Source organism: Petaurus breviceps, unplaced genomic scaffold, assembly GCF_028583685.1.
Source record: "Petaurus breviceps papuanus isolate PSGF00001 unplaced genomic scaffold, PetGlider_PUasm1.0 37, whole genome shotgun sequence".
In the NCBI taxonomy this organism is placed as follows: Eukaryota; Metazoa; Chordata; class Mammalia; order Diprotodontia; family Petauridae; genus Petaurus; species Petaurus breviceps.
In genome coordinates this window covers 50605270-50631195 of record NW_027186296.1, presented here as the reverse complement: position 1 = coordinate 50631195, position 25926 = coordinate 50605270, and the positions used below count along the sequence as shown (strand labels likewise).

Below are 25926 nucleotides of genomic sequence, written 5' to 3'. Positions count from 1 at the left end.
GTTAAAATATCATCTTCCACATAAAGCCTTTCCCAACCTCCCTTAATTCTAAGTGTCTTCCCTCTTAATTTTTTCCTGTTTTTCATGTATATAGTTCATTTGTACATATTTGTTTGTCTGTTTTCTCTCCCATTAAATTGTGGGTCCTTGAGGGCAGGGATTGTTTTTTGTCTCTTTTTTAATCCTCAGTGCTTAGCTCAGTGACTGGCACATAGCAGACATTTAATAAATGTTTATTGATTGACACTAGAGACTTTCCTCCAGCTGAACAATTGAATTATCAATCAATAATTTGAGTACCATTGCTAAAGCAGGGATCTATTAAGCATTTTTTATGCTCCGGGCATTCTTACAAGTACTCTGGATACAAAAACAAGCAAAAAAAAAAAAAAGCAGTCACTGCCCTCAAGGAGCTGACGTTCTAGTAGCAAAAGACAACACATAAAAGTGAGCTGAAAAGTGAAATGAGGGTCAAGAGGAGAGAAGGTAACTATGTGAGATCATGGTAGTGACATCTGGAAAGCCAGAAACATGGTGAAGAGGAAAATGAAATCATACTGACCTATGTCCACCCCTAAAATATGGGCCCTAAGAAGAATGTGACCAATGCGAGAAGGGGGCTGGAATGACAGAGGGATATTATCCCCAGTCAATGAGGAAAATTCCAAGGTAACAAGACAGCTGAGTCATGGTGAGAAAATCATGAAATTGTCTCACAAAACTCTAATCTACTCCATATATCTCCATTCTGATATCAAGAACATCATGAATTATTCTGTCAAATGCCTCGATAAAGTCAAAATGCACTATAGCCTACCTTAAACAAGTAACCCTATTAAAAAAGGAATAAGGTTAATTTTTCATTAGTTGGTTTTGGTAAGGCCATTTTGGATTCTAGTGATCGCTGCTTTTCTGTCTAAATGCTCACAAACTATCCATTTGAATAATACATTCTAGAGTTTTATGGGTATTAATACATTGCTTTCACTTGGTAGTAAGCTTAGACATTTGACCATTTGCCTGAATTTTTACCAGCTTCAATCTTATAGAACATCTTTCATTATCCTTAATTTCTCAACATATGTGACCAGTAGAGTTTCTGAAATCACATTTGCAAGATCTTAGAAAAGTGTCCAGGGGCGGCTAGGTGGCGCAGTGAATACAGCACTGGCCCTGGAGTCAGAAGAACCTGAGTTCAAATACAGCCTCAGACACTTAACACACACACACAAAAAAAACTAGCCGTGTGACCTTGGGCAAGTCACTTAACCCCAATTGCCTTCCAAAAAGCAAAAAAGAAAAGTACCCAGCCTGTGGGCTCAGATCCTTGAAATGGACAGGTACTCTTATATTAAATTCTGTCCTATCTTGGACTCCAGTTTCTTCTTCCCCATGTTTAGCATATCCTTTCTAGTGTGAATGTGATTTCCCTTGATAGAGAAGACAAAGGAGAAACAGGACATTGGCTTGTGTGTTACATATTATAGTGGCATGACATATGGGCCAGCTAAGGTTTTTGAACCAAATTTAGTCTTAAAAATAAAAATAAGAAATACCACAATTCTGATGTTTCCAATACACTAAGGTTCTAACTTTTCAGAAGGCTTACCAACCATGAATCAACAAGCGAATCAGATTAACTATACAGGGTCACATCTAATTAACAAAATGTTAGGTTTCCAGTCCTTTATAAATAACAGCAACAGTTTGCATTTTAATAATAATAATAATAATTAGCATTTATAAAGTGACTACTACATGCCAGGATCCATGGTCAGGACTTTAAAAATATTGTCTTAGTTGATCCACAGAACAAACCTGAGAAGTAGATGGTATTATTATCCCTTTTTACAGTTGAGGAAACTGAGGAAAATAGAGATTAAGTGACTTGCCCAAGGTCATACAGGTAGTAAATGTCTGAGCCTGGATTTGAACTTAGGTTTTCCTAACTTCAGGCCCAGAAACATATCAACTTCATCCCCTAGCTGTATAACTGGCTCTTGAAGGTTAATAGGCACTTTCCTCACAACAACTCTGTAAGACACAATTTATATCCTTTATCATCTCTGTTTTGCAGAGTACAGAATGCCAGTTTACCAAGTTATCTTTTAGAGCACTTTCTATTGCATTCCTGGTTAAAACTGGTTTAAATTATGGTAGCTATAAAATACAATGAAAAAAAATAGATATAAAGCCACACAGTGAATTTCATCAGCTTTAACTGATGACAATATCATAAAAAGAAAAATGAAAAGTTAATCTACTTTTGGCATAATATTAAATATATTTGTATTTCAACATAAGAGGAAAGTTTTTCCTCCTTTGTTCTCACCTTCATTCTCTAAGTACATAGAAAGTGTGGAGATTGTATTGGAGACCATATTTACTTTGAAGTAAGATAGTTGTTTACATTAGCTTCCCACAAAATGCATTTGGAAATGTGCTAACACCTACCACGACAGGCATAAGAATCCAAAAAGAAAACCGCTCTTATTCCTGTGAGCCCACATGAAACATTTTGTCTTTTGGATAACATTCAAGGGATCACTGCATCATGTTTATGCTTGTTGCTTCAAGAGAATTCTACCCTAATGACAAGATTCTTGGGCACAGCTGCTAAGATACTATGAATATAACTTAAGTCACTACCACCCATTTATTCCTTAGTTTAAAAGATAATTTTTTAAATGTCAAGTAGAATATTTTTCTAACATCCCAACAAGAATCCTTAAAAATTAAATTCTTTTGTTTCACCAAATTAGTTTGCAAAATGACTCAATGTGGATTTTTATTGAATTTCAATGGCTACAGATTAAAAAAACATTCTTTTTATGTTTTTTCAATATTAATTTGTTTGTTTACTTTTAGTTTACAAGATTCAATTCCACAATTCCTTGAGTTTCACATTTTGTCCCCCTCCCTTCCCTCTCCCCCATGGCAACATACAGTCAAGTATAGGATCTGTAAATACTTTCACATTATACATTAGTGAGTTTATAAAGACGGATTGTATCAGATGGAATGAAAAATGGTAAAGAGGAAATAAAACCAAACAAGAAAAGGAAAAAGATCAGGTAGTTTGCTTCAATCTGGATATAAACAAAATTCTTTCTAGTTCTTTCTCGGGATGTACACATTTCTCTCCATCATGAGTCTTTTGGGATTGACTTATATCACTGCATTGCTGAGAAGGGTCCAGTCTATCAAAGTTGGTCATCACACATATGTTGTGTCTGTAATTGTGTACAAATTTCTCCTGGTTCTACTCTTCTCACTCGGCATCAGTTCGTATAAGCCTCTCCAGGTAAATATGAAGTCCATCTGCTCCTCGTTTCTTATAGCACAATAGTATTCCATAACATGCATATACCACAACTTGTTCAATTGATGGGCACCCCCTTAATTTCCAATTCTTTGCCACTACAAAAAGAGCTGCTATAAATATTTTTGTACATATGGGTCTTCTTCCCATTTCTATGATCTCTTTGGGATATAACCCTAGGAGTGGTATTGCTGGGTCAAAGGATATGAAAGTATTTATAGCCCTTTGGGCATAATTCCAGATTGCTCTCCAGAAAGGCTGGATCAGTTCACAACTCCACCATCAATGCATTAGTGTTCCAATTTGCCCACATCCTCTCCAGCATTTGTCATTTTCCTGTTTTGCCATCTTAGCCAATCTGACTGGTGAAATGTGGCACCTCAGAATTGTTTTGATTTGCATTTCTCTAACCAATAGTGATTTAGAGCATTTTTTCATATGCTTATAGATATCTTTAATTTCATCCTCTGAGAACTGCCTGTTCATATCCTTTGACTATCAATTGGGGAATGACTTGTATTCTTATAGATTTGACTCAATTCTCTGTATACTTTAGAAATGAGTCCTTTATCAGAGACATAGGTTATAAAAATTGTTTCCCAATTTCCCACCTCCATCTTAATCTTGGTTACATTGGCTTTGTTTGTACAGAAACTTTTGAATTTCATGTAGTCAAAATTATCCATTTTGCATTTTATAATGTTCTCTAATTCTTATGTAGTCATAAAGTCTTTTCCTCTCCACAAATCTGACAGCTAAACTATTCCTTGTTTTCCGAGACTGCTTATAGTATCAACCTTTATACCTAGATCATGCATCCATTTAGACTTGATTTTGGTATATGGTGTTAGATAATGGTCTATGCCCAGTTTCTGCCATACTATATTCCAGTTTTCCCAGCAGTTTTTGTCAAATAGTGAGTTCTTATACCAAAAACTGGGATCTTGGGGTTTATCAACCAATAGATTACTATAGTCATTGATTTCTGAATCTTGTGTGCCTAATCTATTCCATTGATCCACTCCTTTATTCCTCAGCCAGTACCAAGTAGTTTTGAGGACTGCTGCTATATAATACAGATTGAAATCTGGTATAGCTAGTACACCTTCCCTAGCATTTCTTTTCATTAATTCCCTTGATATTCTGGACCATTTATTCTTCCAAATGAATTTTGTTACTATTTTTCCTAGCTCTATAAAGTAGTTTTTTTGGTAAATTAATTGGTATGGCACTAAATATATAACTTAATTTAGGTAAAATTGTCATTTTTATTATATTAGCTCCACCCAGCCACGAGCAATTGATATTTTTCCAATTAGTTAGCTCTGACTTTATTTGTGTGAAAAGTGTTTTGTAGTTGTGGTCATATAGGTCCTGGGTTTGTTTTGGCAGGTAGATTCCCAAATATTTTATAATGTCTACTGTAACTTTAAATGGGATTTCTCTTTCTATCTCTTGCTGTTGAATTTCATTGGAAATATATAGGAATGCCGAGGATTTATGTGGGTTTACTTTATATCCTGCAACTTTGCCAAATTTATTTATTGTCTCAAGTAGTTTTTTACTTGATTCTCTAGGATTCTCTAAGTATATCATCATATCATCTGCAAAGAGTGATAGCTTGGTCTCTTCTTTGCCTAATTTGATTCCTTTGATTTCTTTTTCTTCTGTAATTGTTACTGCTAACATTTCTAGTACCAGATTGAATTAGAGGGATGATAGTGGACACCCTTGTTTCACCCCTGATCTTATGGGAAATTCTTCTAGCTTCTCCCCATTACATATAATACTTGCTGATGGCTTTAAATAGATGCTACTTGTTATCTTAAGGAAGGCTCCATTTGTTCCTATACTTTCTAGTGTTTTTAATAGGAATGGATGTTGTATTTTGTCAAAAGCCTTTTCTGCATCTATTGAGATGATCATGTGGTTTCTGCTAGTTTTATTGTTGATATGCTCAATTATACTGATGGTTTTCCTAATATTAAACCATCCTTGCATTCCTGGAATAAATCCTACCTGATCAAAGTGTATTATTCTTGAGATAAGTTGCTGTAGTTTTTTGCTAATATTTTATTTAAAATTTTTGCATCTATATTCATGAGGGAGATTGGTCTATAATTTTCTTTCTCTTATCTCTTCCTGATTTAGGCATCAGTACCATATTTGTGTCATAAAAAGAATTTGGTAGGACTCCTTCTTCACTAATTTTCCCAAATAGTTTGTAGAGTATTGGAATCAGATTAAAAAATTCTTACAAAAATACCATTATCAGAAAATAAATATTTTCATGTTTATCATAAAATTTAAGGGATACAGTCTTGTTCATTTTCCCCTAGCCCAGAAAACCCCAAAACCTCAGATGTAAATGATTTGTCATTATAATAAATTTTATTATCATATTAAGTATCACTGATTTCATATTAGAACTTCCTCCACAGAAGATAACAACCCAGTTCTAATTTAGTAAACATTTACTAAGGTTGAGGCTGAGTAGTTAAATGACTTGTCCATGGTCATAGAATTAGTAAGCGTCAAAGGTAGGATGCATGAAAATGTTGGTTTTTCTTTATTCTGTTAATCATCAAAACACATTTTTCTTATAGGTTCTCACAAGGTTTCGTCTCAATCTCATGCCTACAATTCAATCTATCTCTGCATCTATGTCTTCTACTAGTAAAGAGGATCTTGAGACTCTAAAGGAGAGATTCTTAACCTTGTAGCCACAGATTTCAGGAAATCCATGAATTAGGATGATATAAAGTTAAATTTGTATTTTTGCTAACCTCTAGATGAAATTTAGCATTCCAATTATTCTCAAAAAAATCCATAGTCTTCAATAACTGTCAAAAGACATGCTTCACTACCTGTCTCCTGTGGCTTTTGTAAGAATCAAATAAAATTATTACCACTGTACGTGTTACTGAAGTACTATATAAAATGTGAGATATTAATTTGGAAGAAAAGAGGTCATGACACAAAAAAGGCAATGAATTGCTACTCTAAAGCATTTTTCATAGCATTTTAAGGCAAATGATGCTTAATTGAAGTCAATTTCTTGAAAGCAAATGGAAGAGTGGTTAACCAGTGTTCATACCTTTGTCAATTTCTCATATTTAGCCTTCATAAAATCCTAAAACTTAGAAATAGAAGGAATTTTAGAGATCACTTAGCTAGACTCCATTTTACAGATGAGGAAATTGAGTCAGAGAGAGGTTAAGTGACTTGCCCAAAGAAGAGCTGGGACTCTGCTGCTGTTCATAGACAGACCAGTAGGGAAAACATCACCCCAGGGGCAGCCAGGTAGCACAAAGAGTAAGAGCACCGGCTCCAGTGTTGAGAAGACCTGGAGATCGAATCCCGGGCTCAGACACTTAGCACCCACCCAGAAACACCTGGCCATGTAACCTTGAGCAAGTTACTTAATCCCATTTGCTTAGGGGTGGCCAGGTGGCTCAGCGAGTAAGAGCACCAGCTCCAGTGTCGGGATGACCTGAATCAAATCCGGGCTCAGATACTCAGCACCACACCCAGAAATAACTGGCTGTGTAACCTTGAGCAAGTTACTTAACCCCGACTGCTTTAAAAAAAAAAAAGAAAGAAAGAAAACATCACCCCAGATCTTCCCTGCCCCTTCCCTCCACTTTAACAGTTAAGTCACTGCCCAACAAAAATGAGGGAAATTATATGAATAAATATTATAGCCTTAATTATATGTTCTCACTGCTGTTTTACTTACCATAATAACTGTTTATCCCATATACCTATACCCTAGAAAAACTTTAAAAATAGAATTAAGTACAGAAAATAAATTACCCACAAATGAAAGGGTCTAGAGAATTGCTATCTGCCATTAGTTCTTCTCTGGTATTACATTTGTGAAGAACCTGAATTGGAATCCTATCATTAACCATACCACAAAGTTATACTTGAATTTTTGCAAATGAAGGAAAGTGCTTTTTCCTTTCATTTTAGAAAACAGTGCTAAGCATCATTAAAGGCTGATGAGAGACCATAGGTGAATGCAACTGTATAAGGTAGAGCCCCCTGGGGTCACCATAATTGTACTGAGCACCACATCCTGAAAATAAGTAATTGGTTCAAGTTTATCTTAGAATTTGAATTGCTGCTTTAAAAAAAAGCTCACCATTCTCAAAAGTGAGCTAGACTCCACACAGTAACTTAATTGAAAGAACCCTGTCTTCTAAGTACTCCAGAATCAACCTTGACTTTAAATAACATTAAGCTTAATACACATGAATGTAATCAAAGAAAACCTTATATTCATGAAAATCTCAATGTACATATCACAAAGTACAAGAGCATCTACATTGTATTGAGAAATAGTATGGCATATTGGAAAAAGTGGTAGATAAAGAGTTGGGAGAAACCCAATTTTGAATCCTGCATCTGAAATTTGCTGATTGTATGGCCTTGGGCAAAGCATTCCCTTTCTAGGCCTCACTATCTTTCTCTATTAAAATGAATAGAATAGTGTATGTACAACTATTTCAATAAGTTGCTGCAAACCTCAAAGTACTATTACCAAGGTTAGTAATTAGTGTTAAATTCATTGAACAAACAACACCTATTATATAAATAACAAACTCACTTCAGACATTCAAACCATAATCCAGTTTGCTGGATTATGAATGAAGTTTCTTTTTGTAGAATAGTGAAAGAGCTAAGGCTCATAAGTCAAGAGAGCTGCTATCTAGTTCCAGCTCTATCATTTACTGGTGGTATGACTTCAAGTGAAAAAATAAGCCTAGATCCAAGGTTAAGTGACAAAAAAATAGACTGATATGTGTTCAATGATCTAGTGAGAAGTTACAGAAATCAAATGGGCAGCCCTGTAGAGGCTGGGTCAAAGCCTGCAACAACAGCTGAGATTTCTCCCAAAAGAATGAGTTGCACCAAAAGAGGATTTCTTTAGCTAGGAAGCCCACTTGGCTCAACTTGCTCTTACATAAAGCAAGAGGAGTGGATTCTTCTACCTCTAAAATCTAGCTTCTAACTCATGTCTTTGTTAAGCTGCACCTGGGCTCACCAACAGATACAACAAAGATAAATTCTCCAGGAATTTTGAGTTGGTGCCGATACTGCCAAGGACCTCCCGCATGAAGGACCATGAACCATCCCTCTTAGAAACCCTGACTAAAAGGAATGGAGATCCTACAGAATATACTGAATCCTCTGCTCCTTCCTTTAGCTTGGCAATATGATAATGATGAGAATGTAGAAACATTTTAATCATAAAATACTGGAACAAAGAAAATCTGGAACTCTAAGATCATACCATGTTCATCACAGTGAGGATGAATCTCTGTGAAGCTTCAGCACCATGATATCGGACCATATCAGCGTCAGCCACAACCAGTGTTTCCACAGTATACTCATTGGTGAGTCTAATCGCATTCCTTCGCTCTCTCCAGTCACTGGTAGCTTTGCTCTTCTTTGCCTTCTTCTTTTCTAGAAAAAAAAAAGTATATATTTAAGAGATTTTTTCAAAATTATCAGACAGCCAAGTCTCCCCACAGAGATTTTTGTAATGCTACTTCCAGCTACTTTAGACTGACCTCTAAACTAAAACAAAGTCCTGTGCAATCTTCAAAGCAATATGGCCAAGGAATAGTTGGTGCTACAACTCTATATGTTCCACTGAAAGGAGAGAGAGAGAGAAGCGAGCTAACACAGACACACACGCACGCGCACACACACAGGCACACACACACACACAGAGTAAAGAAGAAAAGTGAAAGTAAACTCCAATGGACTCAACATTTAAATGGAACTCTAAAAAGTGGAAATTATGTCTGCAATTCTAGAAAAAAACAATCTGTCCCTATCAGTGGAACAAGTGATAGTGAATGAATGGTAAAAATAAAAAAGGAGGGGGCGGGGACTAAAGGCCCAAGTAGAGAACAATTTAAAATTACCTAATGACGCCACTGACTGTTCAATGACACTCAACTTGCAAAATGTTTCTGAAAGGGTTCCTACAGTTGTTAATTTTGTCAATGGGCTTTTATAGTACAGAATACTATAAGGAGGCATGACAACCAAATAGACTAAAACAACTCTTCTTGGAAGGAAAATATAAATGGTGAATAGCACAAAAGCAGTACTTTCAAGGAGAAAACATAAAAACATAATGAAGTGAGTATGTATATATCCTACTTAAGATGAAAGATTGAATTCTTCTTTCTCTTGTTTTCCTTTGAGAAGGGAGCTCCCTATCTTGCCTAGGTGAGAAATGCAACAACCACTTGGGGCCCAATCCCACTACTGATGTAGGCAGAGGAGACGACCTGTTTCATTTCTGTCCACAGCTCGTTCATCATGTCTCAGGTAGCCTATGGAACCCTCACTCCCAAGGGCTCACCATATTGATGCTGGGCTTAATACAGAGACCCAATTAGCTTAGCCAACTGCAGCTCAGAACTCCAAAGCTCAAGTGATCCACCTGCCTTAGCCTTCCCAGTAGCAAAGATTACAGGCATGTTCCACCATGCCCAGCCAGATTGCTTTTTCCATAGGAGGGAAGAACCATTATTGAGTTTAAAAATTGTCTCCACTTTAAACCTGATGTTAACTTCAAGTTAACTGTTTATTTATCAGATTATACTCTGATAATTGGCCAGTATTCACAAAGATTCATGAAAAAGCATGATTACCTATTAGTAAAATTTCTTTAATTCTGCAAAACTGTTTGAATCTCCTAATTACCTCATTTAACATTAATCAGTCTTAGCATTTTCCTAGGGAAACAGCTCTGGTTATGGCATAAAGTATATCCGTTGGGTTAACTCTTCCCCTTGCCAAAGACCTATTCTTATTTATTTTTTTTGGAGGGAAGAGGATAAGGTAATTGGGGTTAAGTGACTTGCCCAAAGTCATACAGCTAGTGTGTCAAGTGTCTGAGGCCGGATTTGAACTCAGGTCCTCCTGACTTCAGGACCAGTGCTCTATTCATTGTGCCACTTAGCTGCCCCCTATTCTTATTTCTTAGAGTAAGACAGTAAAGGCCTAAGAACTCAAAGGAAGTCATGTTCATTTAGTTTTAGCATATTTTCCCATCTTCTATAAAATCATAGCCATCTGTGCTCTTAAATCCAGGAAAGACTGTCTCCTCTAAGGACATTTCCCCCAAATACTTGAGCCACTTATTAAAAAGTAGCACTTGCCATAAAGCCTCACAGTCAGAAATTCCTCCATCTAGAAGACCTCAGCCGTTTTTTAGACTTTATACCAATATCTTTTTCCCCAGATCATTCAATGATCATTTATCTATCTATACGTCTTTTCATCCAGTCTTGATTCCAGCCCTATTCAGCTTACTAGCTTTGGTATGGGATCTTGGCTCCTATTTTTACCTTCTCTCTCTTTGGCCTCAAATTGGATCTAAGTATCAACCTCTAATTTGCCTGATCGAGCAAATAGTCAAACTTTTTAAAATTGGTCAGCTTCAACACTTGTGCCAAAAGTCTATAGCAATTCTACATTCTACAAAATTATTCCAAATACCTACTAATCAAATACTGCCCAACATCCATCCTGGCAGGAAAGTACTAGACCATGCTCTGATCAAAACCAGTTGAATCTGTCTCATCTTAGATATTTATATCTTTGTGCCAGATGTGATTTTATTAGGACAGCTAGGTGGTACAGGGGATAGAGTGATAGGACTGGGGTCAAGAAGACTCTTCTTCCTGAGTTCAAATGTGGCCTCAGACATTTACTGGCTATGTGACCCTGGGCAAGTCATTTAACCCTTTGCCTTGGTTTCTTATCTGTATAATGAGCTGGAGAAGGAAATGGTAAACTACTCCAGTATCTTTGCCATGAAAACCCAAATGGGGGTCATGAAGTGTCAGACATGACTGAAAAATGACTGAGCAAACAAAACAGGCTACTGATCTGTAAGATGTTAAATGACTTGCCTGAGGTCACAGAATGAATAGGTCAGAGGAATGACTTGAACTCTAGTTTTCCTGACATTGACATAAACAAACTATCATTAGCTTTTGGAATTTAAGTCAATCAATCAACAAGCATTTATTAAGTGGCTCATATGTTCTAGTCTTTGGGCTAAGCACTAGGGAAACAAAGACAAAAGTGAAACTGTTAAAATAGAATGAAAACAGGAAGTTAGGACATGCAGGGGAGAGAGCACTAGACCTGAAGTCAGGAAGACCTCAGTTCAAATTTTACCTCAGATATTTATCAGCTACATGACCCTGATCAAGTTAACCTCCGCTTGTTTCACCTTCCTCATCTGAAAAATGGGGAAAAAATAACACCTTCCAGGGCAGTTGTAAGGATAAGATATTTATAAACCACTTAACAAGTAATTGTGTCTGGTAGTACATATCCCTTGTCACTTCAGTCATTCTTCATTTGTTAACAGAAGATAAGTTTTTAAAAACGTTAATAATTTGGTACCTAGGATTTTCATTGAATCTGACCAGAGTACCTTGGCTCTTCGGTGCTATCTTAATTTGCCTGGTTTATAGCCATTGTCTATATTTTATTTTGACTTTGCTTTCTTCATTTTGTGTCATAGAGATACAGATCTTCTCAAATATCTCTGATTTTTTTTTCCTTTTTAAATTGTTATAATTGAATCTATACAAGAACTTCATGTGCTTTGGTAGATTGACAACCAAATATTTTATGTATTTTGAAATTATTTTGAATGGGATTTCTCTTTCTTTTGTTCCTTTTGAATTATAAATGTTTTCCCCATCCCTTTTAGTCATATAAAATTCAAATGGAAATGGTGTTTGTTAAACTGTACACAAGGATCCCTGCAGGCTACACATTAACTCAGAAAACCTCATATTAACTTTTTTGATAATCTAGTATACTTATTTTGTTAAATATTTCATAATTATATTTTAATCTGATTCTGGTTTAATCTAGTTTGATACCTCTGGTCTAGAAAATCAATAAAACAATAAACCAAGACCTGATTTCTAACCATCAATGATTTCTAAAAACCTTTCTCAAATACTCCCTAACTATGTGACCCTGGATAAGTACACTTAAAATTTCTGTGCATCAGTTCCCAAGGCCATTATATTAACATATACAAAGCACTTTGCACATCTTAAAGTGCTGTATAAATGCTAACTATTATTATCATAGACTCACAGATTTAAAGAAGGAAGAGACTTCAGGAAAAACACTAGCTCAACTCCTGCAGATGAGTCACAAACTAGGGACAGAAGTTAATAAGAAGAAAGTAAGGTAAAATACATTCTGGAAATTACATACCACTGTCAGTGATCATAAGCTGCTCCCTGACAAACGCCCATCTTTTTAACAATGAATGTTTGTCAATGACAGTGGATGGCTATTTATCAGACAACCTCAGAAAAATTAGAATTATGGATGATCCAAAGGTTAGTAATGAGAAAAAATGGTAAATATTTGTAGCTTCCAGCATATCATAACCCTGACCATCATATAAGAAGTAGCATCATCAATGGCAAAAGAGGAAATGAGTTAGTCACATAACAACAGCAGGGTCATAACAAGATAACTCAAGTGCTATACTAGTATCCATGAAATATCTGAAGACTTAAAGGAAGGGCTTTAGTGAATTTAATGGACTGGAAGATTTATGGAAGGACATAGATAGGAATCATACAGGATAAGAAGACACAGAAGTGTTGCAATCTATAGGGCTGAAGGTTGTGTCCACATGCATGAGATCACAGATTCATCAAAATATATAAATAACTATTAATGTAATTTCATTCTAATTTGCTTCCTCTACTTCACTATCTCTAATTCACAGACTCATAGAAGAAACATTCTAAACTGCTCAACTGCTATCTAAAAATGACATGGGCATCAATATTGTACATTCATGTTTATCTTTATTACATGGGTTCTTACCCATATACAAAATCTATCTCTCTCTCTCTCTCTCTCTCTCTCTCTCTCTCTCTCTCTCTCTCCCTCTCTCCAACAGCTATCCCAGTAATGTTATGCAAATAATTTTGGCCTAAGTCATCAACCACCATCCTTTTTAGAAAATTTACCAAATAGCAAAAAAAGCCATATAATTTTTATCTTTTCTTCTTCATTAAACACATCCTATAAGAAATGTTTGATTGTAACATCTGTGTATTATAAATGGCTGCTTGAAAAACAGTGAAGACCAAAACATTCAATTTGCCAAATTCACAACATTACAAGTTCTCCATTTTAGACTCCAGTATAAAACATTAAATTTTATTCAGAACTGGAGAGCTGCCAATTTAGGGAGTTACCAAAAACTAACAGCTGCAACTCCAAAGTTGTTATTTGTAATCGCTCATATCCACCACCTGTGGAAAAGAGGACAGACTGATTACCTTGCCTATATAACAAAACACAGACTGAAACCAAACTCCCAGGACAGAGCCTAGCTCTTTCTCTAACCCCCTCCTTGAACCAAACCCTTCCTTGGTATCATTTCTGAAGTTAATGTCAGAAGGCACATTTCAATTTTGGCAATGACAAAGTATTCCTGATTATGCACTTTTATAATATTAAAATTATCATCCAGTAACTTTAGAATTATTGAATTATAAAAATCTCAGAGCCACAGAGAGCACTGAACAGAAATAAAGAAGTCAATATGCAACCTCTTCTGTTTGAAAATGTGGACCCCCCCCATGATATAGAAGCCAAGACAGAATCACTGTCAATTTTTAAAAAGCATTATTTTAAAATTTATCTCATTTTTACTGATGTCTTTGTTTCTACCTCAACTTCAATTATGAATATCTTTCATCTTTTCCCTACATTGTGAACTATCTCATAGTAAAGATTTAAAAAGAGGGGTCAGAAATTAGTTCAGCAAAATAAAGAAAACATTCACTGTTGAACAGTAGACACAATATTGTATGTGTAGACCACTACCAATGCCAGAAAAGGAGGAAGACCCATTTTCTCAACCCTTCTTTTGTGCTGTTTGATCAATATTTCTTATAGGGCTTTTTTTGCTTCTGTTTACACTGAAAATTATTTTCCTGCTTCTGCTTTTTTCACCCTAGTTCAGGTCCTATGCTTTCCTGTCTTCTAAATTCTTCAGTCATTTCTTACAAAGCAATATTTACTGCAATTTGTTTAGTCATTTCCCCCAATCAATGAACCTCCACTTTGTTCCTACCATAGAAAGAGCTGCTAAGGAACATTTTGGTGAATATGGGACCATTTTTTCTATCTGTAACATTCTCAGGTTTATGACAAGAAGTAGGCATATGTGTATTAATCACTTTTTTAATTGCTTTCCAAAATTTCTGGCCCAAGGTAGGTTATATCTTATATTTCTATTTTGTCAGAATGTCATGAATTTAAAATATACTGCTAGGGGACACAAAATACGATCTTAAACTAGAAAAGACAAACTTCCAGATAGAAAAACAAAAAGCTATCCTAAAGTACAAGCCTTTGGTGTTAAATTATTTTTTTTGTTTGGCTTAACTCTTTTGCCTTATGCATTAGTTTTAATCAGAACAAACCTTCTTTTCAACATAACATCCCCAGAGCAGACTGTTTTCTACAAAAACAAACAGCATCTGTGCTGTTAAGAAATCTACACCTAGAAAAATTTTCTAGACAGTAATTTATCAAGAACAATTATCCCTTCTAAAACATACATAGATGAAATCAAACAGGCTATGGGTATAAAACAGAGGATAGGAAAGTCAAACTCTCACTTCGCTAGCTTCCTAATGGATGACTGTAATGGCAAGCAAAGAAGTACTTAGCACCTTGTTTCAGTTCAAGTTTCTTTTGAACCTGCTCATGATTATATCAAGTCTTTGTGAAGAAACAGAACTTGTGAAACCCACAGTGGGAGGGACTTGCCAAAGACAGGAACAAGAAGGATGTAAGAGGTGGGCAGAACAAGGAGGAGCTAATGACCAGATAAAAAGCTGAGCACAAGCTGCGAGAGAGCAGAACTGAGAACACTTGATGTGGTGGCAAAGATGAGAAGGAGAAAACTTGTGGTGTCCTGGCACTCTATGTTTGTCTGTTCTGTCTGTTTTGATTTGTGTTTCTAATACATTGTACAGAAGCCCTGAGACCTTACTGGAAGCCCTGAGGAGGATTTTCTAGTTATCTGTTTATAGAAGTCCTGGAAGAGGGTTTAGGAGGTCCTAGGAATTTACTGAAGATTTATGTTGACCTCTCAGACTTTGTTTGTGGGTCTGTGTTGATTTCTATGCTGAATAGAGAGTTCACTATACTATGTGATTAGAACCTTAAAGCTGTTCACAGCAGCAGTCCTCTGGAAAGCTGCTTATGCTTGGCTTTACAATGACTTCATCAGATGTTGGTAAATGAATGTCTCTGTTCTCTCAAAAGGTCCAGCAACAACTACCTCACCTTATCCAACAAATGTTGAGTTATCACTTTTAACAAATTCCAAAATTTATGAACAAAATCTAATAAAAAAAAAATAAATATAGCATTTTGATTGCTAATAGTAGAGGTTAACTTTCCTCTGGCAATGGCTACCATTCTAAAAAGCATCATCCAGGGCCATGGTAAGTAAAGCACCCAATGGAGGAGAAGAGAGTCAGTGCCTCTCTAATATTAACCCTTTTGGTCTCAAGAAGGATTATAGAACGGTGCAGAATGCATCCCTTTTGTTTCAGCAGTTTAATGGATACAAAATGTCATCTATTAAGAAGCAAATCAAGGCAGCTATTTATTGACCTGAAAATAACAAGAAAGGTCTGTCATCTTCTCAGGGTATGTATCCAAGATATGATAGAAAACATTCTAAAACTTGTCAAATGAGATAAACAATACCCAGTTCTAGTCATTCAAATGGGCATAATTTATATAGTCAGAAGGAACTTAGACAACATTACTAAGGATCACAATCTTAAGAAAACTGAAGACTTTAGGGCCACAGATGTTGTCTATTAAGAATAATAATTATGAAGAGAAGGTCTTATTTTGGTGTAGTGCCAACACAATATTCAGAGCACCGATGGCAACTATGAATATGCCAGCATAGTCCTGAATTGCAAAATATAACAGACTCTCCATATAAAAGACAGAAGCAAAACATTTGTTCAGACACCAGAAAGCCAAATCCTAACACCAGAAAATCAAATTCATAATTGCAACAAGGAAGTTACTATACCATAACACAGCAGGGAGCCACACCATACCTAGCTTTCTCCTTGCCAGTCTCCTGTCCTCCAGCCTCCTCTCCTCCTTCCACCTCTAACTGCTCTGAGTCCCAGCTTCTTCTGGGCTCTGTTCCACCCATTCAGAAAACTTTTCACACCACAGACTCCATGTGATTACATTTGGCCTATTAAAGGGCAGGGAAGATCTTCAAATTCCCATTCCCATTACATTTCAGAAAGTGAATAGTTGGTTAAAAATATGGTGTCTGAGAATGGGATTTATATTTCTGAACTAGGAACAATAGGTCACTGACCAAGGATGAAGTATACTTGAGAAAAGCTGGTAAAAAATATATATTTACCTTGTCCATGTTATAGGAATATAAATTTTTAAGATCTTCCCTGACCCTAGGTTAAGTGCACCTGGAGCCTGTGGTGGGAGGCTTGTTTTTCAGGAACGCCCACACCTTGGTGCTTTGTGATTGGACAGTGAGTCAAGAGGGTTGTTACATTCTCTGAGCCAGGGAGAAGGCTATATAATCCTTGATGTGAGACTTTGTTTTGGGGCTCACTTTGAGAAGTGTTGTGTGATTTGACCAGATGAGACTCTGGGCAGCTTTGAAAACCCAGATGTTGATGCTTCCCTCTCTGATAAGTGGGATCAGGTATGGATGTATGTAATGGTTGGACAGTTTGGAAGCCTGTCTGCTGGAATGTTCTTGTAACTTATGCTTGTAACCTCTGTATACTCCGAAGTTCAGGGTGCTGACCTTTTTCCCCTTAGCTAGGTAAAGGATATATGTTTGATTGATTAAATTAAGCTTGTTAACCCATTTTGAGTTGCTTTCCTTTAGAAAAGCAGATCTAAGAACCTGTGTTGGCAGCCACCCTGGGGATGCTGGGGTGCTTGCTGCTACAATCCATTCCAAATATCAATGGGGCTTTAAACTGAAAAGCAAGGAAGAAAGAAAAAAACTTCTATGTATATCTACAAATCACAAAGAGAAGCTGAAATGTCAAAAATCTAATATGGTCTGCTGCTCTAATTTAAAAGGAGTTTTGCAAAAGAATTAGGCAAAACACTCAATGCTAAAAGCAATAAGGACCTTTTGAATGTTTAAGGGAAAGCTGATTGACTTACATAGAGACTTACCTATTGACTTAGCAATAACAATATCTGATTACTACTACTGGTCAATCAGGCAAAGTAAAAGATGCAGAGATATAACTAAAGAGGCTCAAGAAGAAGGAGGGAAAACAATGGTTGTACAAAAGGCTGTCACCAGGACTTGGCACATCACTACATCATGCCCTTGTCACTTCAATGAGTGGGTCATTGCGGGAGCATTCATAATAGTAGGTAAGTAAAGCTGAAGAGGTACAGGCATTTTACAGAGAGAAAGAGTCCTACTCAGGAGCAGCTAATTGGTGTCCAACTTCTGATGTAATGAGAAGAGAGGGTCCAAATTAGTGAGGAAGTTAAAAGTCTTTAGTTTGGATATTTCCAGGCAAAGAAGGTTTCAGATATGAGGGGATTCCAAGAAAAGGACAGAACAAGAGGGATTGATTGCTAGGCAGAAAAAGTGCAGTGGCTAGGAGTTAGACTGTCATATAAAAACTAAGTTCCAAGATACCAGGATTTTGTTTTTTTGGGTTTTTTTTTTTGCTTTTTGGAGAGTGGAGGTCAGGGCAACTGGGGTTAAGTGACTTGCCCAAGGTCACATGGCTAGTGTTAAGTATCTAGGTATTAAGGCCAGATTTGAACTTAGGTCCTCCTGACTCCAGGGCCAGTGCTCTATTCACTGGGCCACCTAGCCACCTTTTATATGTGCCAAAATCTGAGATGATAATAAGAATACTACTAGCAACATCCAGATGTTCACAAGAGAGCAGATATAAGAAAGGAGCCAGGGATATACTTCATGGCCTCAGATGTCTCAAGTTATACAATGCACAAAGCATAGGTAGTACTCAAAACCAAAACAGACAAATTTTAAACTAAATGGACAAATTTTACCCTATGGATACCATTGAGATGATGAACCTCACAATTGCAATATGACTCTAAAAGAAAATATATTCAAAAAGAATAGGATAGGTAAAAAGGAGCAATATGCAAGTAGCATCATATATTAAGAAGATATACCCATGGAAATTCAGGAACCAACTGGGAAAGTATGGTAGAGAACATCTGGGTAAAGATAAGTAAAAGCAGAATTAAGCTACTTTGTCATTGGGATATATTATAAACCACTTTAGACAGAAAGTCAATACACAATTTGGGAAATAGATAACCTGCCTGATATATAAGCATCATAATATAACTAAGAGTTCAGTTATTCATATAATTGAATATGATAAATGCTGAAGGCCTCTATCTGCCAAAATCAGAAATACTAGTAATTTATTAATTTGCCTTAATAATTTAATTCTTTAAAAAGCAGAGAAATCAATGAGGGGAAATTCTATTTTGAATTTTATTCTAACCATTTAGAATTTGATTCTAAATCAAACAAGATATCAAACAAGAATTTTTTGTTTTAAAACAAAAAAAATTGGTTTTTTTTTTGTTTGCTAGAGTAGAAATGATGGAAATGTTGTGACATTGGGGCTAGAGAGAAGGAAGAATAACTTCTATATCTTTTAATTATAATATCAAAATAGAAGACACATAGTCTGAAATATACCTTGATTTGAGGGCAGCAAATTTCAAAAGGTGAAGAGAAAGGGTTAGAATCTCATGTATTATTCCACTGACTTAAATTCCATAGTTAGGTGACACAGTGAGTAGAGTGCTGGCAAGAAAATCAGAATTTGAATCATGTCTCAGCAACTTACTAGCTGTGTTACTTTGGGTAAGACACTTCAACTCTTAGTCTCAGTTTCCTCATCCATAAAATAGAGAGTATGATAGCACTTTCTTCACAGAACTGTTGTGAGGAACAAATAATTTAATATGTGTAAAGTGCTTTGAAAACTTTAAATAAAGCAATTTATTAATGTTAACTTAGCATCAAAATCATCATCATTAAAAGGGATGTCCTCCCAAGAGCAAGAATGAAGTTCTATAAACAGAAAGAGAAATAATTCTGGTCAGGAAGAAAGAGAAGAGTTATCAGAAGATACTTATGAGGATGCAGAGAGAACTCTTCAATCTACATTTTTAAAAGAAACATACAGAAAATTTTTTAAAAAGGTCATAGAAAGTGAAAATAAAAGAATAGAATGATGTTATTAATAATAATGTCAGGCATGCAAAAAGTCAAAATGAAAGAGAGAAGTCTGATCAGCTTAATTTTTATTTTGCTTCTCTTTCCTCTGCAAAAGAGAATGACTTTTAACCAGAAAAGACCAAACAAAAATGAATGATAGGAAGTTGATTAATGCACAAGATTAGGAAGGAGATAGTAAGAGAAACTTAGCTATCCTTGATCAGTTTGTGTCACTGGCCTTGATAAATTACACAAGCTACTCAATTTAGCCTTTAAAACTCTTCAAACCTGGCCCCAACTACCTTTTCAACCTTATTCTACATTACTCCCTTTCCCACATTCTACGGTCAGGATAAAATGACCTTCTCTCTGGTCCCTATATACCATATTCCATCTCCCATCTTCATATATTTGTGTTGACTCTCCCCAACCCTTATAACACACTGCCATGACACCTCTCAGGACCAACTCTCTTTTGCAAAGGAAAGATAAACAAGAGAGAGAAAGAGAGAGAGAACAACTGATTGTGAAAGCAAATACATCATCATTTTTAAAAATGCATTTGAAGCATTCCTCCAAAGAAAAATAGACCTAGACAGATTATTTGCTTTGCAAACATTTCAATCAACAGAAATACAAGAAAAGTAAACAACTAGAGTGATTAAGGAAAACATAGGTAATGAAATAAATTACCCCAGAAAATAGGAGAAGAAACTAAAAAAGAGAAAGACACATACGGGATTAACAACTGAAACACAATTAAGAAAAGTCTTTCTAAAAAAGTGACACAAGGAGAGATTGAAAGAAGTCAGATAAAATGGCGGCAATGCCGGAGGGACAAGCCTGAAACATGGACATACCATGAGAGGACTAAACCTCACAACACTGCAGAATGAGAGGGCATGTAAAAAGGGAGAAGGGAAGAAGATGTAGAGGGAAATAGGTAACGTTGCCTAATCAAGTCAAAGATTAACGATGAAAAGAAAATAACTCTTAATCGTCTTGTCAGGAACAAGGCATACAGGGGAATGGAAGAAAAAGTAAAGGGTGAGACAGAAATGAGGAAAAGAAAGAAGGAAGTGTAATTTCAAAAAGAGTTTCCACTGAAGAACACTCCCATGGGAGAAGATATTCTGCAGGAGGTAGGGCCCTTAAATGGAAATAACTGAAAGAATTTGGGACTTAGAGACACTACTCATCCTTCCTCAGGAGAAAGGGGATCAGAGCCCTTGGAGGCAACCAACAATCAGAAGAAAGTAAGGGCATAGACTCAGAGAGGAGATATCATGGCAAATGGGGGGTAGGAAATTATCATGGATAGTTAAAAAAAAGCAAAGGGTACTGCAGTTATCCCTGACACATTGAGGGGATTAGGGACAGGGCACCCTTGCCATCTGGAAAATGTGTAAAATGTTTTGGCCCTGCCTTCATACCACATAAGAAGTCTGAATTATTATGGCATTAAAAGATAAAATATTTTCATCTTATACTGCACTATTCACATATTTTATGCATTTCTGAGTTTTTAAACTTTTTCAGTGTCATATGCTAGGCTTTGTGTGTTGTCTACAGCTTCCATAAAACTCCTCCAAAATTTCCATTTAATTTATTATGCCAACCTGTGATATATCAGAACTTCAGTGAGGAAAGTCACGATATGGAAAGGATAAGGAATAAACTGCATAATCAGGAACATAGGAAAATCCCTCCCATGAGTCAATACTTCTATCTTCTCTATCTCTTGCAAGAATAGGTAGTTCTTAGAGTGAGGCAAAACAGAAAAAAGTGGGTTGGGGGCAAGGTCTATGAAGCAATGACACAGAAACCATATAGAAGATGAAACTCAAAATAAGTACTTTAGAAGCTTTAATTCCATGAGAAATACAGAGCCTAAAGATGGAATAAATAAGTATATGGTCTGTGAATCAAGAAATAAAAATCCAGAATGAATGGAAAGGGAAGAGAAATAATGAAGAGAATAAGGGGAAAATTTTTCTTTTTAGAAAAAGAGCTGAGAAAATATAATAAAAAAAACTAATCAAACAAGTTGAAAGGGAGGAGAGGAAGGGAGAATAAATTGACTTAACTAAGAGAAAAAAGAAGGAGAAAACATAAATAGATAAAAGGAATAAAGAAAAAAATAGTAACTTACACAAGACTTCAATATTAGGGAAATAGATGAAAATTTGGAAAGGGAGGGAGGGAAGTGGTAATATGACTTAAGGATGAGATGAAAAAAGGGAGTGGGAATAGAAAACCTTAAAACAGATTAAGCTAAAATAACTGAAGAGACAAAGCACTATCTTTACTGGGGTGGGGTGGTGGGGAATCCTCATTCAGAGAATTGTGAGCTCCTTGCGCTTAGGGAGTATATATTTTTTTGACTTGTGTTTGTATTACCAGCACTTAGCACAGTATCTGGAATTAAGTAAGCACTTAATCAATGCTTTAAGAAGTATCTATGTCAAATAATAGTGGGAAAGGAAAACATCTTTGCTTTATCCCTATTATGTTGTGTCTGGACATGTAGGGTTCCAATGTATAGGACTCTCGGTAAGGAAACTTTCTCTTTGGCAACTTATAATCTTAAATAGTTACCTTGGACACTGATTTGCTCCAGGGGATTTATTAAGGGTAAATGTAAATTTGATTTGATTTGCAGAGGATTTAGCAGGGATAAATGTAAAATCTTATGCTTCAGTTCCAAAAGTCAACCTCACAAGTACAAGATGGAGAAGACATGCTTGAGTATCACTTCTCTGAAAAAGAAATAGAGACAGGGAAAATTTTTCAGAATCTGTCAACACAGTGATTTGGAAGCCCAAAAACATAATGGAATCTTGGGCCACATAAAGAGATTCATAAGGCATAAGACTAGGGAGATGAATCCCAATTGATAAGCTAGAGAGTATCCAGAGGAAGTCCACAGGATAGGGAAGGGTTTGGAATTCATACCAGTTAAAGGAACTAGGGATATTGAGCTTAAATATGAGAAGACTTAGAGGGAATATTGATAGCTGTCTTGATAGCAAGTATTTGAATGGATGTCCTACAGAACAGGGTTTCTATTCATTCTATCTGACTACAGAAGGAAACAGATGACAAAATTCGACTTAAGGAGAAACTTAATTAAAACTACACAAAAGTAGAATGAGCTACACTGGGAGGCACTGGGTTGTTCCTCATTGGAGATCTTCATGCAAAGTCTAGATTTTAATTCAGATATGAATTGGTCTAGATGGTCTCTCAGGTACTTTCCAGTTCTGAGATTATTGCTTTCTGTAATGTTTTTGAAACCTTACCGTGCTAATATTAAACTAAGAATGCAAAGGTAAAATGACTTAAATAATTTCCTCAATTTCAAATTTTAAATATTTTGAAGTAAGAATCAAGACATATATGTGTGTATGTATAAGTATGTGTCTATATTGATCTGTTCAAGACACATAAGCTATAAAGCAAGAAATATTCTTTTTAAGGACAATAAGTAAAGAAATCTAAGAAAATTAAAAGATAAGCATTTAAAGGGTGCATAGAAAGAATGGATAAAAGGGAGAAAGATGTGAAATAAAGAAGTAGAACTTAGCATAGTGGTGGTCTCCCTTCACTTCAATCAGCTATGTGTGTGTGTGTATACACACAAATATTCACATATAATACATACATAATATATACATGAACATATGTGCATTTTATATATTTGTATATGTTGTGCGTATGTGTATTTTTATACATATATGTATATGTAGCATCTAAAAAGTATGAAGGCAGGGACTTTTTTTCATTTTTGTCTTTGTACCTCCAGCACTAGTAAAACACCTTGTACACAGTAACCTCTTCATTAAGGTTTGATTTCAAGACACTATTTTGGGAAGCATTTTCTGAGAAACGACCACTCATAATTAAAATACAGGAAGCAAAAAGCCAATTGACTCCTCAGGGCTGTCTCATAGCAACCCTAAGAATAGTAAAGACAACTGTGGGTATGAATTCTTCTTCTCAATTGACTCCCACACAAGTGAATAATTCAAATCTAGAAACCTGAGCCATAAAGTAGTCTTGGCTGGAGTGGTAAAATGCCACCAACCCACTGCAACAGAGATCAATGATATAGATATTTCCGGTTCTAGACAATCAATCAACAAGCATTTATTAAGCTCTCACCTACCAGGCATTGTTCTAGGTGTTGGTATTACAAAGGTGGAAATAATAGAGTTTTCCCTTTGAGGAACTTACATACACACATATAGCTCAGATAGAACTAATTATAATTAGGAAAGAAAATAATTAGGAAGTTAAATTTCTAAGGATTCCAAGGACATATTTTAGATACAATCTACTATTTGATTTTTAAATCTCTTCAATTTGGTAGATGCTATGGTTAGGTTAGCATTCAAAATCTCTTCAACACAATTAATAACAAGGTACATATTTAGGAAATTTTGTGTATAGCTGTCCTTAAACTAAACGTGTAAATCCCCCACTTTGTGGCAAATACTAAGCTCAGCTTTTGCATAACCCTATGGAACAGATAAAATTGGGATAGATTTTTTAAAAGCACATACTATGAAGTTTGAAATTTTTGTTACATCATTAAGCAACCTAGATTTTCCAAAATCTAGACTTACCTAATTACTAAGCATGAAGCAAAAAAGTCCATCATGTTCATTCAGACATTCAACAAATATTTTTGATTACATACTATGTGCAGGCCAACATGTCATCTTTACAAAGAATAGCACAATACATTTGGTATTCCCTACACCAGTTATAATGGTACTAATTCAGTTTCCTAAGTGTGACATTTGCTAAAAACATAAATCAATGCTGTATAGTGGAAAGAACACCATCCTGAAGTGCAAGAGAAATTAATTCTGAAGGCTACCCATGTGACTGAAAAATATACTTATTAACCTCTCTGGACCTCAGTTTATTTAGTTGTTAAATGGGAATAATAATCCCTGCTCTATATCATAGGGTTGTTTTAAGGGTGAGATGAGATAATAGTTTTAAAGTTACTTTGAAAATTGCAAAAAAAAGCATACAAATGTAAAATATCACAGCTCTCAAGATTCTGTGGTTCTTTTCAATATAATTCATAAAGTAATAGGGTTATGGATAGAAGGGGACATCAGTTTTTATCATCTAACCCCTTCATTTTATAGTTTATGAAAAAGAAGCCCAGATTTAAAAAGTTGTTCAAGTTAAGGGAGGAAATAAGTGGCAGAACCTGAATTTGAACCTAAGTCCTCTGGTTTATATCCACCACTCTTTCTAATATACTGTATTATCAGATTTTTTTTTCAAATTCTAATTCTTAAGTGTATGTGTGTGTATTCATTCATTCAAGAAATTTACTAAATACATACTATTTTCAAAATACTTCATTGGATGCTGAATGTACAGCCAATACAAACCCATCTACAAGCACGTGTTCCCATTCCAATTTCTCCAGCACACTGCCCCCTCTTTAATCCCCACTCTCTCACTTAACTTCAATCTCTCCCCTTCCAATTACTCCTTCTCTACTACCTGAAAATGCTCATGTTTCTCTCATCCTCATAAAACCCTCACTTGATCTATCCATCCCTGGTAGCTATCACCCCATTTGTTTCCTCCCTTTTGTGGTTTAACTCTTTGAGAAGGCTATCCACAACAGGTACCTTCACTCCCCTTTCCCCACTCTCTTCTTAACTCACTACAATCTGGCTTCCAACATCATCATTCACCTGAAACTACTCTCTCTAAACCTACCAATGATCCTTTAATTGCCCAATGACTTTTTTTTTACTGCTCACCCTTTTTGACCTCTGCAGCTTTTGACCATAATCCTTTTCTCCCTGGTACTCTCTTCTCTCTAGGTTTCCATGACACTATTCTCTCCTGATCCTCCTTTCTATTGGATCACTCTTTTTCAATGTTCTTGGCTGAATCTTCATCCAGATCATGCCTGTTAACCATGGGTGTCCCACCAGCCTCCTTACTGACTAAGGGCATTCTCATTTGGCTGTCCTCTATGCCTAAAAAATCTCTCCCTCCTGCTTCCCAGCTTCCTTCAAGTCCCAGTTAAAAACCCACTGTCTGCAAATAGGAGTCTATAAGAAGACTCTTCTGATAACTCTTAATGTTAAATGCATTTGCTTTGCTGATCATCTCTAATTTACACTGTATATAGCTTCTCTGAACATAGTCATTTGCGGGTTGTCTCCTCCATTATATTGTGAACTTCTTGAGAGCGGACTCT

General features: G+C 35.9%; 1 protein-coding gene across 2 annotated transcripts in view; it reads right to left on the bottom strand.

The window, feature by feature from the left end:
- The window catches only part of ADAMTS17 (ADAM metallopeptidase with thrombospondin type 1 motif 17), a 523726-nt gene that overhangs the window by 434415 nt on the left and 63385 nt on the right, over window positions 1–25926 (bottom strand). For both annotated transcript variants that reach the window (XM_069098470.1, XM_069098471.1), the window contains one exon: window positions 8622–8794. In XM_069098470.1, coding sequence (XP_068954571.1) covers window positions 8622–8794 — 173 coding nt within the window. The remainder of the gene's footprint in view (window positions 1–8621; window positions 8795–25926) is intronic.